Raw genomic sequence first — 16611 nt, 5'->3', positions numbered from 1 at the left:
TATGTTTGGCTAAAGCAGGAATCTGCTGTACTAAAAGAGGAAATGTGTGCATCGCCTGCCTGACTCAGCATTGTGGTAGAGATTTTCAAGCAGGGAAAACAGTATGTATTTCTACAGTTAACTTCCGTATGAGTTCTTTACATTACAGTTTTCAAGGTGTCAAGAGCAACCCCTCCAAAAACACCTAAAGCAACATAACTGTTAGCTGCTTCTAGGATATTGAACACTGCAAAATGTAAAATAATGATATTGCTGTCCTGTGTTTTAACATTAAATTAGACTTACATTCATCTGTATTGAAGTATATCAACATTTATAAAAACAAGAAAATATAGACAGTGCAATTTAAAGCCAACAGGGGGCAATGTAGTGATATTTGAAGCACTGAAAGTGAACAAGCCCAGAGCAAAGTAACACAAGGTGTGTCCAGCATTTCTTATCAGTAAGTTATTGGAATTGGAACCAAAATTACCCAAGAATGAATTTTCGGACAGATTAATTTTTTTTTTTAAGCCTTGTTTATATAACATGAGATTTTAGACAGTGACAAGTAACAAGATGTATTAAATTACCATATATAAACACAGAAAAAATGTGTTCTTGGAACAAAAGCAGGTAATGCAGCAACCTATATTCCAGACACAAAGGAATTACAAAAATAAATACTCTAAAAGGTGCACAAAACCAATATCTCTGTAGTGATCAACTCAACAATGTGTGTGTGAAAAAAAAGGGTAACTCATATTAATCTATAGTAAACAAAGTGCATCAAATAAGTGGTAAAATAGCAGTCCCATAATGTCTCATTCACTTATGCATAACAAAAAAGTAAACTTCAAAAGAGAAATATATAAAAGTCCAAGTGTGAAATCTTGAAAATGATGAAAGTCCACGTGTAAGAATGCCAAACCACCTCACAGACAAGTGTGCCAATTCCCTTTCCAAACAGTAATGATCACCAAATGAAAAAAGATCTACAGTGCAGAAATCATCCAATTGGGGAGCCACCACTCAGGATGCCACTGACTCCGCAGTCCTTCATTCGTTATCCAAAGCTAGCACGCCAAAGTAATAATGGAAGAAAAAAGAAAGAACCATAGAGTTGTATGCTAAAACCACATGATTTATTAAAAATAGATATACTCACAAAAGTCACACCACACCATGGATGAACAGCGGGTGTACAACATCATATGCCACTGGCCTCATCCAATGTGCATTTTGTCTGCTGCAAGGGATGTCTTCAGTGGATAAAGTAAAAGCTGCACCAGAAGAAACGTGTGTAAGGTGAGGTCAGTGGCATATGATGTTGTTCACCCGCTTTTCATCCATGGTGTGGTGTGACTTATGTTAGTATATCTATTTTTAATAAATCATGTGGTTTTAGCATACTACTCTAAAACCAACATCATATGCCACTGACCTCACCTTACACAGGTTTCATCTGGTGCAGCTTTTTCTTTATCCTCTGAAGACATCCCTTGCACCAGACGAAATGCACATCATATGAGGCCAGTGGCATATGATGTTGTACACCTGATTTTGATCCCTGGTGTGGTGTGCTTTTCCTGTGCTACTCTAACTGTGATTCTATATCTACTTTTAATAAATCACGTGGCCTTATCATACTACTCTATGGTTCTTTGTTCTTTCTTGCACTCTAATGCAATTACTTTTATTGCAAGAATGATGTCTTACTAAGCCCCAATCCTTGGATTAACTTGACTGTCTGGAACATCTAAGTAACCCAAGATGCGCATGCAGTATATGGGTTACATACCATCTTTTTTTTCTTAATTTGTTTTAATATTTTGAACCACATGTTTCTAAAATCTTTCTCAAGACAACTTGGAGATTCTTCAAAGTAGATGGATATGATTTTCCAGGCTCGACTACAAACAACAAAGTAAATGAGGGGTCATTAATGTCCCGTGAGTGATAAATAACTGGATTACTTTATGAGATGCAAAGGACACAGAGTAGCAGGGTGCAGGGATTAAAAACTTGTAACACTTTATTTTTAAACTATATTATCACTTACAGGGAGGTAGACTGTAGTAGGTTCATCATGCAGAGAGATGATGTGCCAACATGGTCCCTCGGGCTGAGTTGTACTGAGTTGCATAGAGAGCATCCACAGACACTATCCATCCATATCATCTAGTGATACTATTGTTTACAAATAACGTGTTACAGATTTTTAATCCCTGCTCCCTGCTACTCTGGTTCCTTTGCATTTTACTGGCTGGATTACCCACTGATCTGTTGGTGGAGCTGCAGGATTGTTTTTACTGCAAGTCATTTCCTTTATGACTTGTGGATGCATCACGAACTGTAAAGTGAAGTGAACTGTTGTACTGAACACCGGATACCATCTTTTATGTATCTCTGTGACAGAGGGAATTGCCTGTAGTACCTCTGACCACTCATCTTCTGAAATATTCAGAAATGTCTTGAAACTATAGCTCTCTACATTTCAAGGGATATATCACCAAATATTTATGTACTGAAGCATTGTACATATTACAGATAATACCCATGCTATCAGTCATCATTATATCCTCTATCGCCAGTATCCTTTTAATGTATCCTACAGGTCATTTTCTTTTTAAATCTAATTGTATGACTTTGTTGCAAACACTGAATAAAACAATTGTAGTATATATAGGAGTTGATTTAGTAAAGACAAATTGACTGCACACTTTGTAAGTGCAGTTGCACTCATTTTCCCCAGTGCTTGTTGAATGTGGTGAAGCTTCACTTTGTAAAGAATACCCAATTAGGTGCAAGTTCAAAAAAAGCATATTTGCCAACACATGACTGAATGATGGAAATCTTCACCGCATTTACTAAGCTCTGGGGAAAATGAGTGCAACTCCACTTGCAAAATGCATTTGCCTTTAGTAAATTAACCCCACAGGTATATATAGTATACAAATATAGAATATTATTCTTGCAACTGCTGAAATGACTCAAAGAACCATTATAATATAACTGTGTAAATGTCATAATACCCCTCCCTTTCCAAAGAGTAAATCCCTCCAATTTTTTCACTCCCTTATAAAGAGATGTCCTAACTAAGAGAAAAAAGAAGTGAATTCCTTAATCCCTACTGTACTGGCACTTTGCACACACACAGGTGTGTTAAGATAGAACAAAACTTCATGCACACGCCCATACACACCCCAGTCATTCCATTCCTTCATGTACTGTATAACAAAGAAAAACGTGTTGTTTACTCACAGTGTGTGCAGGGAAAAATATATGGTATGTAGAGATGCTTATTAGTAATCAATTAAACTTTTTTAGGCTGGTCAAAAGAGATAAAAGGTCCATTTTGAAAGATACGTGAAAGCTGACTAATGCTACAGCTTGACTACCACTTGGAATCCAGGTGTCCATATGGTTCTTGTAAGTTAGTGTTATTCCATATGGGTGTTCTAGGTGAGAAACAGGAACCTTGTCTTCAGCTATGAGCCATATTTTTACTGTCACACCTATAGAAGAGAAGTTATTTCAGGCTTTAGAAGTTTTAGTATATAATATACCTATTAGGGAAGTGTGTGCACCATATAGATCCACCTAACATATCCTGAACCAATCTCCAAATTTATCAGTTGAAGAATCGAGACCCCTCTTGACCAGCCTTCAATTTTTTTAAAGGATGTAGTTTAACTTTTATGCTTTCAATAATATGTGCAATGTGTAACTCAAACGTATGTAAAGCATTTGCAAAGCTTTTCAGCAAGATTTGAGCAGCTTTGTTAAAGCCTAACTCCATGTTTACATTTACTTTAAATAGTTTGTTTGAGCCAAGCTGGCTTCCGATGATTGCCTGAAATGGAGATTGCAACATAAACTGGCCACCTCTCCAGTTCAGCCATTCAAAAGAAGCCTTGTATTCATTGATAAAAATACAAGGCTTCCAGTGAATGGCTAAGCAATGCTCAACCTAATTCTACTTTGTTCTAGCAGCAGCTGGAACACAGCGCTGTATACTGTATAGACATGTGCATTTCATTTCGTTCCGAATCGAAATTCGGACGAATTTTTTATTATTCGGAAATTCGGATGCATCCGAATTTCCGAATTAGAAAAGTAAAGAATTTAAACGAATCCGAAAAAAACGAACGAATTCGAAAACATATTCGAATCGAATTCGAAAACCTATTCGAATCAAATTCGAAAACATATTCGAATCGAAGACAAATTCGAATCGAAGTCGAAAACATATTCGAATCATATTCGAAAACAAATTCGAATCGAATTCGAAAAAAATAGAAAACGTTTTTCTAAAAAAACCAATAAGATAGAATATAAAATAATAAAGCAATAGAATGAATATATATATATATATATATATATATATATATATATATATATATATATATATATATATATATATATATATATATATATATATATATAAAATTTTTTATTATTCTCTTCTATTTTTTTTTATGCTTTTCTTTTCTATTATTTTATATTCTATAATAGTCTTTTCAATTCAAATTCATTCTATACGAAATTCGAATTTCGGAACATGGCTTCTGAAGTTTGAATTTGAATAATAGAAAAGAAGACTAGACAAACAATAATAATAATAGACTAGACAAACAATAGAACAGAACAGAATAAAATATAATATATATATATTTTGTTCTATTCTGTTCTATTGTTTTTCTAGTCTTTTCTCTTCTACTCTATTGTAATCTTTTCTATTCAAATTCAAATTCATTTTATAAGAAATTCAAATTTCGGAAGATGGTTTTATATATATATATATATATATATATATATATATATATATATATATATATGGTTATACAGAAACAGAATGAAATAGAATGAAATCAAATTCTAATAGAAAAGACTAGAACAGAAAAACAATATAACAGAATAGAAATAAATATATATAAAAAAATATATAAAACCATCTTCCGAAATTGGAATTTGGTACAGAATGAATTCAAATAGAAAAGATTAGAATAGAACAGAAAATAATATAAAGGAATAGCATAGAAAAACAATAGAACAGAATAGAAAAAAAAAATATTCTATTCTAATCTTTTCTATTCAAATTCATTCTGTACCAAATTCCAATTTTGGAAGATGGTTTTATATATATATATATATATATATATATATATATATATATATATATATATATATATATATATATATATATATAAAACATCTTCCGAAATTCGAATTTCGTATAAAATTAATTTGAATGAGAATAGAAAAGATTAGAATAGAGTAGAAAGAATAGACTAGAAAAACAATAGAACATAATAGAATAAGATATAATATATATATTATATTTTATTCTGTTCTATTGTTTTTCTAGTCTATTCTTTTCTATTATTTTCTATTCAAATTCGAATTCATTCTATACAAAATTCGAATTTCAGAAGCCATCTTCCGAAATTCGAATTTCGTATAGAATGAATTCAAATTTGAATAGAAAAGTTTAGAATAGAATAAAAAAGAATAGCCTAGAAAAACAATGAAACAGAATAGAAAAAAATATAATATATATATTATATTTTATTCTCTTCTGTTCTATTGTATTTCTAGTCTATTCTATTTCTATTATTTTCTATTCTAATCTTTTCTATTCAAATTCAAATTCATTCTATATGAAAATCTAATTTTAGAAGCCATCTTCCGAAATTCGAATTTCGCATAGAATTAATTCAAATTCGAATAGAAAAGTTTAGAATAGAATAGAAAAGAATAGCATAGAAAAGTAATGGAACAGAATAGAAAAAAAATATAATATATATATATAACCATCTTCCGAAATTGGAATTTGGTACAGAATGAATTCAAATTCGAATAAAAAAGATTAGAATAGAATATATTATATTTTTTTCTATTCTGTTCTATTGTTTTCTATGCTATTCTTTTATATTTTCTATTCTATCCTAATGTTTTCTATTGGAATTCGATTTCACTCTATACGAATTTCAAATTTCGCAAAATGGTTATATATAGTTTACTTTTTCAAATTCAGTTAATGTTTTTTTTCGAATGTGGTAGAATTTTTTCGAATTTGACAGTTTTTTTCGAATGTGGTAGGATTTTTTCGAATTTGATAGTTTTTTTTCGGATGTGGTAGAATTTTTTCGAATTTGATAGTTTTTTTCGAATGTGGTGGAATTTTTTCGAATTTGATAGTTTTTTTTTCGAATGTGGTAGAATTTTGTCGAATTTGATAGTTTTTTTCGAATACGGTCGAATTTTTTCGAATGCGGTCGAATTTTTTTGAATTCGAATACGAAACGAAACAAATTCCGAAAACGAATGTAACGAATGCAACAAATTTAACTAAACGAATTTAGTTAAATAACGAATCTAAACTAAACTAAACAAATTTTTTCATCCTGCACATGTCTAAACTGTATAGCTAATGCTACATACAGTTTATACAGCGCTGACCGTGGGCTTATCTATTAGTAAAGGAAACAGTTCTTTTGCGCCAGCTTGGCCCAAAGAAACCATTTAAAGTGAAAGTAAAACTACACTTTAAACTATTTATAGAGAAAGTAAAACTTAGGCTTTAAAGCCTTTACCAAATTCTTCAGCTCCAGTTTGGGAATGTTAAACACAAAACTTATTGGTGTGCTGATTGTCATGTTAAATACGTTACTCTCAGGCTTCAGCAGGATTTCAACAATGTTTGCCATTCCTAAACTGGAGCTGAAATAGTACTTTAAAGGCTTTATAAAAGCTGACTGTGCACGCTGCTCTTTTACAAGCAAAATCCTACATGAAAAGGGGCTTGCAAAGGGCTAGATAAACTAGCCACGCCCTTGACAACGTCAAACGTATGACAAAACACACAGAGTGGTGCCTAATGTGACGTCACCATGTACAGGGGCCACCGGCAGAAAAGAACCCGTCGCAGACATTTTTCTAGGCTTTCATGACGTTGTGATGTCTATCATTTTCTTCTCAAATGTGAGTGGATTCTCTTTTGTTTTTAATAAACTTTCATGAGAACATACTACACTATAAGTTTTTTTATTATCTACATGTCCCCATGTATTGAGAGTGGAGTCAATAGGCCGAGGGTTGTCTTTTCAATGATTGTGGATCCATTCTGGGTTTATCCCCTAAATTGCTTCTGGCTTTTCATTTGTTTGAAAGCCAATAATCTCTGGTAAGCAGCCACCTTCACCTTCACTTTCACTGGATGTTTGGGGAGTTTTTTCCTGTTTTCTTTTTTGGAGCTATTCTGGAACTGTGTCTTCTGGCTAATGATCGTGGGAAGCACATTTTTTTGCACATTTGTGGAATTTATTTCATCACTTAACCACTTGCCGACCGCCCACCAGCGGCAGAATGGCGGGAATCACTGTAGCTGTACGGCAGGCGGTTTAAGGGGTATAGGGGGCGCGTGCATGCGCCGCAGTACTGAGGAGCTGATGCGCTTCCCGGTGGCCGCGATGTCCGCCGGACACCCACTCATCTCTCCTGACGGAGCCCTAAACAAAAATCTCTGTGTGTAAACACACAAATCCACGTTCTGGCAGGGGAGAGGAGACAGATGGTTTGTTCCTAGTATATAGGAACAACAATCGGTCTCCCCCAGGCAGTCCCTTCCCCCCTACAGTTAGAACACGCTGAGGGAAAACATTTACTCCTTGATCGCCCCTATTGTTAACCCCTTCCCTGCCAGTGACATTTATACAGTAATCAGTGGCTATTTTTGGAATATACTCCATGCTCAGGATGATATCAGGTTGCAGCCTCCCCTAATCAGTTCCCAAAGAGGAACTTACAAAGAATATGTGACAAGAAAGTTGGGGTGAGTGGCGCTACCTTACTAGTTATCAAGTGAGGGTGAGTCAAATAGGTGTGTATGTGCACAAATATATCTGCCTATAAGGGAAAAAGTTTACCCCAATAATTTTTAGCTCTGATCGCTGTATAAATGTCAGTGGTCCCAAAAAAGTGTCAAAAGTGTCCGATCTGTCCGCCCCAATGTCGCAGTCCTGATAAAAATCACAGATTGCCTCCATTACTAGTAAAAAAATAAATAAAAATGCCATAAATCTATTCCCTATTTTGTAGACGCTATAACTTTTGCGCAAACCAATCAATATACCAATCAATATACGCTTATTGCGATTTTTTTTTTTTTACCAAAAATATGTAGAAAAATATATATATCTGCCTAAACTGAGGAAGAAATTATTTTATTTTTTTTAAATTTGGGGATATTCATTATAGCAAAAAGTAAAAAATATTGTGTTTTTTTCAAAATTGTCTGTCTTTTTTTGTTTATAGTGCTAAAAATAAAAACCGCAGAGGTGATCAAATACCACCAAAAGAAAGCCCTATTTGTGGGGAAAAAGAACGTCAATATTGTTTGGGTACAACGTCGCATGACCGTGCAGTTGTCAGTTAAAGCGATGCAGTGCCGTATCGCAAAAAATGGCCTGGTCAGGAAGGGGGTAAATCCTTCCGGGGCTGAAGTGGTTAAAGCGGGATTCCGGCCAGCGAAATTTTTTTTTAAAGTCAGCAGCTACAAACACTGTAGCTGTTGACTTTAAATAAGTACACTTACCTGTCCTGGGTGCCCGCAATGTTGGCCGCCCGAGGCCGACCCATCCCTCGGCTCTCTGGTCCCGGCACCGCCATCCTAACTAAGGGAAACAGGCAGTGGAGCCTTGCGGCTTCACTGCCAGTTTCCTACTGCGCATGCGTGAGCGGCACGGCGCTCTGTGAATGGCCCCATGGTTTTCTGGGAATACACATAGTTCCCAGAAGGCAATGGGGCCACTCACCAAGGAACAGGACACGCCGCGGAATAGGAAGAGGCAGATTAGAAAGACTGCCTAGCAACAAGGGTTCAGGTAAGTTTAAAACATTTTTTTTTTCAAATTTTTTTTTTACATTTTTTGGGGATTTTTGGTGCAATTTTTTTTTTCAGGGTGGCCCTCCACTGTAAGGATGGATTTTTTTAAAGGATTGGATCTTTAACTAATCAATTTTTATTTTATTTAAAGGGGTTGTAAACCCTCAAAGTTTTTCACCTTAATGCATTTTATGCATTAAGGTAAAAAACCTTCTGTAGTGCAGCAGCCCCTCAGAGCCCCCCTTTTACTTACCTGAACCCAATCGTTCCGTGGACGAGCACAGCAGCTCCAGTCATTGTCTCGGGTACCCATTGGATAGATTGATAGCAGCAGGAGCCATTGGCTCCCGTTGCTGTCAATCAAAACCAGTGACACAGGAGCCGGGGGGCAGGGCCGGGTCCTGCTGTCTGTGTCAATGGATGAAGCAGCAGAACTCAGGAGCGTGCACACAAGGGTACCCTATGGAAAGCGGCTCTCCATGGGAGCACTCTAGAAGAGGAGGAGCCAAGAATGCCGCTGGAGGACCCCAGAAGAGGAGGATCGGGGCCATTCTGTGCAAAACCCTTGCACAGAGCAGGTAAGTATAAGTATATGTTTGTTATTTAAAAAAAAAAAGAAAAAAACCTGTACAACCCCTTTAAGTTTTTATGTGTTTATGATAAGCGCTGCACTTAGTATGAATTAAATGAGATAAACATATAAGCTGCCTTTGCTGGCCACCTTCTTAAAATGTTAGTTGTGCTAGATAGTGGTGGGCTGGTGGCAGTATGTTCTGAGCCACTCACCTGGAATAAGTATGCAGATGAGGCATCATGACTTCCCGTGCTTAGTGGTTGTTCTGGGTCAGTGACTCATAAACCATATATTGAAGCCAGAGGCAGCCAGGCCGCTAGCAAATTCAAAAGGAGTTCACCGAAGACTGTCACCTTATGTCTTTCATTACAGATTTATTTTAAAAGAACTCATTTATGCAAAAAAAGAGAATTACAATTGTGTTTATTGGATCTACAGGTTCCAAGGCTGTTATCCAATTCCTTGTTTCACTGTTTAGTTTACTTACTGACCTGGAAAAAGTATGTGTGTGTCAGGTGTCCAATCCTTGCTATGCATTTGCTTGTTCCAGGTTGGTTACTAATACTAACCAAACATTGAAGGATGGATGACAGTTGTGGTACTTGCATCATCAAAAACAGTTCAACAATGATATTTCTCATAGTTTTGCAGAGATGGCTTCCTTTTTAAACACGTGTTACCTTAGAGCTAAATTGAAAAACATAACAGGAAAATCGGTAGAACTTGCAGGATGCAGACTTTTCTTAATATTAATCCATTGGCACCCTGAACATAATCCCAGTCATACTGTTTAATAGTAGTTGCTGAACCTAGGAATTCTTTAGACACATCTCTGTATAAAGTCGCTCTTCACTCGTAAGAGCTTAACAGCTTATCATACACCCATTAATTACATTAGTCATCTTGTGCCAATAGAGAGCCAAGCTGCTTGTTATTTTCAACCAGAAAGAAAACAAAGAAAATATTCCAGCTGAAACATGATCTTGGCTATGTCTACCTTAAATGACTTGTGAACTCTTTAGAACACAGCATGTGAAAACAAATTTGATGTGTATGGGGACTGACAATTGCAGCAGAGATCAGAAAAAAACAATCAATTAGTTTTGTGTTTAAAGTGTTTGTATACTCTAACAATGAACTTCTTTTATTGGTTACAAGTGTTTTGTTAGCTGTGAAAAAAGTAAATGCACAAAAATAACCGTTGTTCCCAATAGAAACAGTTATTGTACGCTCTGCTGATCTGAAATTAGTGTTATCAGCCCTACCCAACTCTCATCTGGGAGCTAGTCCATATAGGAGTGAGCAGCCTAGGATAACAATACTGCTCTTAAAGTGATTGTAAAGTCATAAGGTTTTTTTTAATGCATTCTAGGCATTAACATAAAAAGCCTTCTGTGTGCAGCAGCCCCCCCCCTCCCCCTTAGCCCCTCTAATTCCCCATACACACAGTCGGACATTGATCGGACATTCCGACAACAAAATCCTAGGATTTTTTCTGACAGATGTTGGCTCAAACTTGCCTTGCATACACACGGTCACACAAAGTTGTCGGAAAATCCGATCATTCTGAACGCGGTGACGTAAAACACGTACGTCGGGACTATAAACGGGGCAGTAGCCAATAGCTTTCATCTCTTTATTTTTTCTGAGCATGCGTGGCACTTTGTGCGTCGGATTTGTGTACACACGATCGGAAATTCCAAAAATTTTATAGCCTGCTCTCAAACTTTGTGTGTTGGAAAATCCGATGGAAAAATGTGTGATGCAGCCTACACGCGGTCAGAATTTCCAACAACAAGGTCCTATCACACATTTTCCGTCGGAAAATCCGACCGTGTGTACGGGGCATAATACTTATCTAGATCCAGCGATGTTGTAGGATTGTCTCGGCTGCCCAGGAATCCCCTCCTCATTGGCTGAGACGGCAACGCAGCGCCATTGGCTCCTGCTGCTGTCAATCAAAGTCAGTCAGCCAATGAGGAGAGAAAGGGGGTGGGGGCGGGCCGCACCTCCATGTCTGAATAGACACAGGGAGCTGCAGCTTGGCTAGGGTGCCCCCATAACAAGCTGCTTGCTGTGGGGGCACTCTTCAGGAGGGAGGGGCCAGGAGTACAGAAGAGGGTCCCAAGAAGAGGAGGCTCTGCACTGCTCTGTGCAAATCCACTGCACAGAGCAGGTAAGTATAACATGTTTGTTATCGTTAACTAAAAGAAAATTGACTTTACAATCACTTTAAGGTAATACAGTACAGTTAGAGGAATATTGTAATCCCAGGACAGGAAATGTGTTATTACCATCAGGTGAGAATAAAAAAACTGGAAAGAAAAACGAATTCAGTCACAACATCTAAGGTCTGGTATACAGCAAAATAGGGCATTTTTGTTTTTTTAGTGCATGCTAATGGTGTCTTCGAAGTACAGGCCAAGCACATAATCATGCTTTGTAATTAATGAAACTTCTGAAATCCTGGTATGTATATATATGAAATGTGTATAGAGAGAGAGATAAACAGTCTATTAAATGGGCCATTGACCATAGAAGATTATGTAGCCCCGAATGCACACACATAGCTCCCAACTGTCCTTGATTTCGAGGGACTGTCTCTGATTTGGAGCAATGTCCCTGTGTCCCTCATTCCTCCTCATTTGTCCCTCATTTTGGTCTGATCTATATAGCTGTATATAAAATTCACTTTTTATCTATCAAAAAGTGTTTTCCAGTGCTAAACGTTTCATCTGATTTCTAAATTGTTGCATTTGTAAATTCCAAAAGCCAATATGAGCCCGGTTCACACTATAATGCGCTGCGGACCGCACAGGAGCTATGTGCGTCCCTGTTCACCATTTCAGGGACGAATCAGGGCCGATTCTATGCCTGAATTCGGCCCTGAAACGCAGCCAAAGACGCACAGCGTTTTTGTGCAGTGCGCACCGCAGCCGCCCCGGAGATATGTGAACCGGCTCCATAGGAAGCCAGTCACATTCTGCTACTATGAGAATTAGATGTGCGGAAACGCACATCTAATTCGCATAGGTGTGAACCCGGGCTAAAGGAATAGTAGTGGTAAAAAAAGCACTTGTAGTGCAAAGTGGATTTGCCTTTAGTAAATAAATCCCATAATCACACACATAGGTTGGACTTGATGGACTTGTGTCTTTTTTCAACCTCACCTACTATGTAACTATGTAACTATGTACTTCTGTTCTCACAACATCCTATTATCTTATCATATTCATGAGACGCTTAACAGACAGATAAGCGGCGGATATATAGAAAGTCTGTAGCTTAGTATTATATAAGATTGGAAAGAGTGAAATAAACAAAACAATATCATAACATAATGCACACCATTACAACACTGAATTATATTTGCTGTAAGTGCCATACCTGGCCAAACCCTGTGGAAGCTGGAAATCACTGTAGCATATGCCGCTACTACAGCAATCACCAATGGCTTTCGGGTCATGCTGGGCGACTGATCTGCTGCCTAATGAACACAGGAAGTTGTTTGCTCAGTCAGAGAATATTTTGGATTCCCCCACTGAATGTAAAGGGTTTTCTGTTTGGACAAGGTGGAAAGGTGGAGAGGTGGAGTAGTGATGTCACAATGTCCACCTTGTCCAATCAGAGAGTGCTTTGCATTTATTGAGAAAATGCATAGTGTTTTTTGTATGGTGCTCATGCTGAGTCTCCTGCGTTCAGTAAGCAGCAGGGAAGCCGCTCGCCACGGAAGCTAGAAGCTAGCAGCAATCATTGTAGTAGCAGTAACTAAATATACAAACACAAGATTTGACATTACTATAATAAACAAATTAGTAACAATTATAAAATCATATAAACACGATGACCTCCTGAAAACTGCCACCTTGGTCAAACGCGTTGAAAGGTACCCTTCAGTGCGACAGTGTCTACTATAGTGATTTCCAGCTTCCCGAGGAATTATCCAGGTATGATAATTTATTAATTTTATACAAGTTTAAAATTAATTCATCTATATTACTGTGATATTCCTTAAGAATGTGACAATATTAAAAAAAAAACAAAAAAAAAACAATTCCAAGCAAGTTAAGTTTTTTATAAGTTTAAAATTAATTCATCTATATTACTGTGATATTCCTTTAGAATGTAAGTGACAATATTTAAAAAAACAATTCCAAGCTGTAACTACTATCCTCCTAAACATCTAACTAAAATGTTTGAGTTGCTTATTTTGTGTAAGAGTCTTACTCTTTCTTTTTTTTTCCCTTTTTCTTGCAGCATACGCACAGTCCTCCAGTTCTAATTTTAAAAACCCCCCTTTTTATGATCCTGATTTGAAGGCTAAATGAGGAATATATTGATTTTTGGATTTTGTTTATTTCCCTTCACTTTACAAGAAAGATACTATCAACATTTTCAACTGTGGCAAAGGCTTAAATCTCATTATGGGTTCACATGTTTAAAAAACAGTTGTTCAGACATCAGCCCCAACCAAATACTGAAGATGAGGGTAATCTCTTTAACTACATACATATGTAAAGGGAACCTGTTATAGCAAAAGTCACCGACTGAGTCACTGACTTCACAGACTGCATTCTTGTTGCAAGTCAAATCAGAATAACCAGGGACAACCATTTATAGAAAGAGACAGCCTTTGCAGCATACATATCTCTCATGAAAGGTTCTGTGTAGATCAGTTTAGATTTCTTTTTCTGCAACAGTTTCCACCCAAAAATGGTACTTCCGCTTTAAGTGCTGGTGACCCCCTGACATGCCACATTTGGCATGTCATTTTTTTTTGGGGAAGGGGGTACCCTGTTTTTACAGGCACCCAGTTCCCACTTCCTCGCCGTGGCGCCAGAAGGAAGATCACCTCTCCTCCCTCCCTTCCTGCAATCTTCTGGGACATGTCACAGGTCCCAGAAGATTGCTTGGCCATTCACAGCTCCACAGCCAGGCACCCACAGTTAGAATGCTGTCGCTGCAGGGAGGAGGGGGAAAGGAGCTGCTTACCCTGTTACTTGCTTAAAAACAACGAGTAGATTTTTCCTTGTCATTTGGGTGTTGGGGAATTACGTTTACCATAAATAACCATATCTGTACTATGCTGGCTGTATATCCTAACAAAGGGTTCAAGATCTCAAAGCTTGGGTGGTACATTTTATGTCAATGTACTTAAAAAGAAAACTGTCACTAAGTTTTTCTGCTCAGTGTTGATGGGGGAATCTCTCTCGCAGAGCTATTGTGTGGAGCAGTGGGTGCCGTCCCTGCCGGGAGAACACAGTTATTATTGCTAGTGGCTACAGCTGCTGGCAATAATCGCATGGCGAAAATTCAAAATACTGGTTGTACCCAAGTTGATCGGTGGAAAATCTGGTTCAAAGTGGAGCAAATATATGTCTTTTAAAGGTATGAATGCAGCATTATATTTAAGACTATATATTCAGATTCCCACAGAAGCTTAGTCATAATATGAATATGGAAGCTGGCACTAATGACTTGTCACTAAGTAATTGAGTAGTGAAGGAAGGATAGAGACTGGGAAAACAGATAAGGCTCTGTGTGTAGGTGGGGTCTAATCAGGGTACCTGAAAATTGAGAGGAATCATTACACAGAGTTATATGAACGCTGTTAATATATTGTAGAAATTGAATAGGCAGAAACAAGGCAGTTATAGCAATGGTACTACTTGTAGACCATAAAGTCTTCAGGCAGAAAAAGTAATGCTTACCCATAAGGTAGTTTTCCAGCAGAGCACTTTCCTTGGAATAGGTATATTTTTACTGCATGACACTGCGATTCCCAAATGTCCCTGTGGATAACCGGCTGCCAGGGGGAGACAGTTTTAAGAATCTGACAGAGAAAACACGCTTTTATGGAAAACCTATTATTTCCCTCCTCAACAGGTACCTCTACCTAATGCTACTCCTACACTCTGCCTATCCAATGTGGGCTCTATCCCTATCTTACTCTCACATGGGCAAACCAAAACAACCAGAATGTCCTATGTAAGGAATTCCGCGCCAAGATGGCCACCCAAATTTCACAGCATTTCTGTATTCAATAAGATAAGCCGTTCTCCCCAAGATGGCTGCCTGGAGCCCATAGCAGGGAACAAGTTAATCTTCAATGGTCTTCTGCCAGTAGAAACAAAATGGTACAGTGCTACCTTTAGATTGGTGGATATACTGCAGCCAACACCTGCCTACATATGTACTGTATATCAAAAACTTAACTCACGTGAAAAAATTTGCTTTCTCAAATAAAAACAGTCATATAAATGTAAACAGCATTTGGTCAGAGCTTGGTAAAATTAACATAACTAAGTCTGTTCATTATTACATCGAAAGACTTTTGACAATTTGATTCGTACAATCATCTGTTTTACATGGAAAACATAAAGTCAAGGAAATTATGGTTTATACATTTTTGCCTGCAATTATGTTGATTAAATGTGTATTATCAAGTTTGATTAAAGGTATTGCAAACATTCTTATCTGCAACTTGTGTTTTTTATCTGCATACGATGTGTATTGATCATGTAGTGTTATGGTGCTATTTTTTGCTCTGTATGCCCAGCATATAGTAGAGTAAATCTTCACTTATTTATTTTCTGTTTAGAAGGTATTCGGCATGGCACTGCACAGGTCAATGCATGACCTCTGTCTGTAGTGAGACCTGACACTTCCCATGAAGATACAATCCCACAATCCCCAGGTCTCTCAGTCTAGTGCTGGTGCAGGTGTGAGCTACACAACAATTATATCAGACACAAACAGGCAGATCATTCACAGAGAGATCACTGATTCATCACATTAGCATGCCCATATTTATGATGGCAAGGCAATGCATTGGATGCTGTGTGACCCAGAATAGGAAGTTGCCCTTTCTTTTGTGAGATGGGGACAAACTAGGGAATAAATAAATGGACAGCTATGATATGACAAACTGCAGCCACAAAATGTGAGCCCATCATTGCAAAGTAAGGCAAACAATCAACCCAGGGAACATAACTACACTAATACCTAGTAACAACAACAAAAACATTTAAAAGTGTATAATGCCTTTAAGGCCCCTTTCACATGGAGCAGATCTGTGTTGACGGACTCCACTTGCTCAGCGGGGATCGCTCCGCTGATCCCCGCTGAGCAGACGGATGACAGGTCCGTCTCCGCTCACTGTGCAGAG

At 37.5% G+C, this 16611-nt stretch overlaps 1 protein-coding gene across 1 annotated transcript in view; it reads left to right on the top strand.

The window, feature by feature from the left end:
- Window positions 1-15851, top strand: part of LOC141110080 (alcohol dehydrogenase 1-like) — a 99767-nt gene extending 83916 nt beyond the window's left edge. Inside the window, exon 9 of the mRNA XM_073601306.1 lies at window positions 13701-15851. Within this exon, the coding sequence (XP_073457407.1) occupies window positions 13701-13725 (25 nt within the window). The 3' untranslated portion in view covers window positions 13726-15851. The remainder of the gene's footprint in view (window positions 1-13700) is intronic.
- Window positions 15852-16611: the final 760 nt, after the last annotated feature.

Source organism: Aquarana catesbeiana, linkage group LG01 (assembly GCF_042186555.1).
Source record: "Aquarana catesbeiana isolate 2022-GZ linkage group LG01, ASM4218655v1, whole genome shotgun sequence".
NCBI classification, from domain to species: Eukaryota; Metazoa; Chordata; class Amphibia; order Anura; family Ranidae; genus Aquarana; species Aquarana catesbeiana.
The sequence above is the reverse complement of the archived record's forward strand: the minus strand, read 5'-3'. Positions and strand labels throughout refer to the sequence as shown.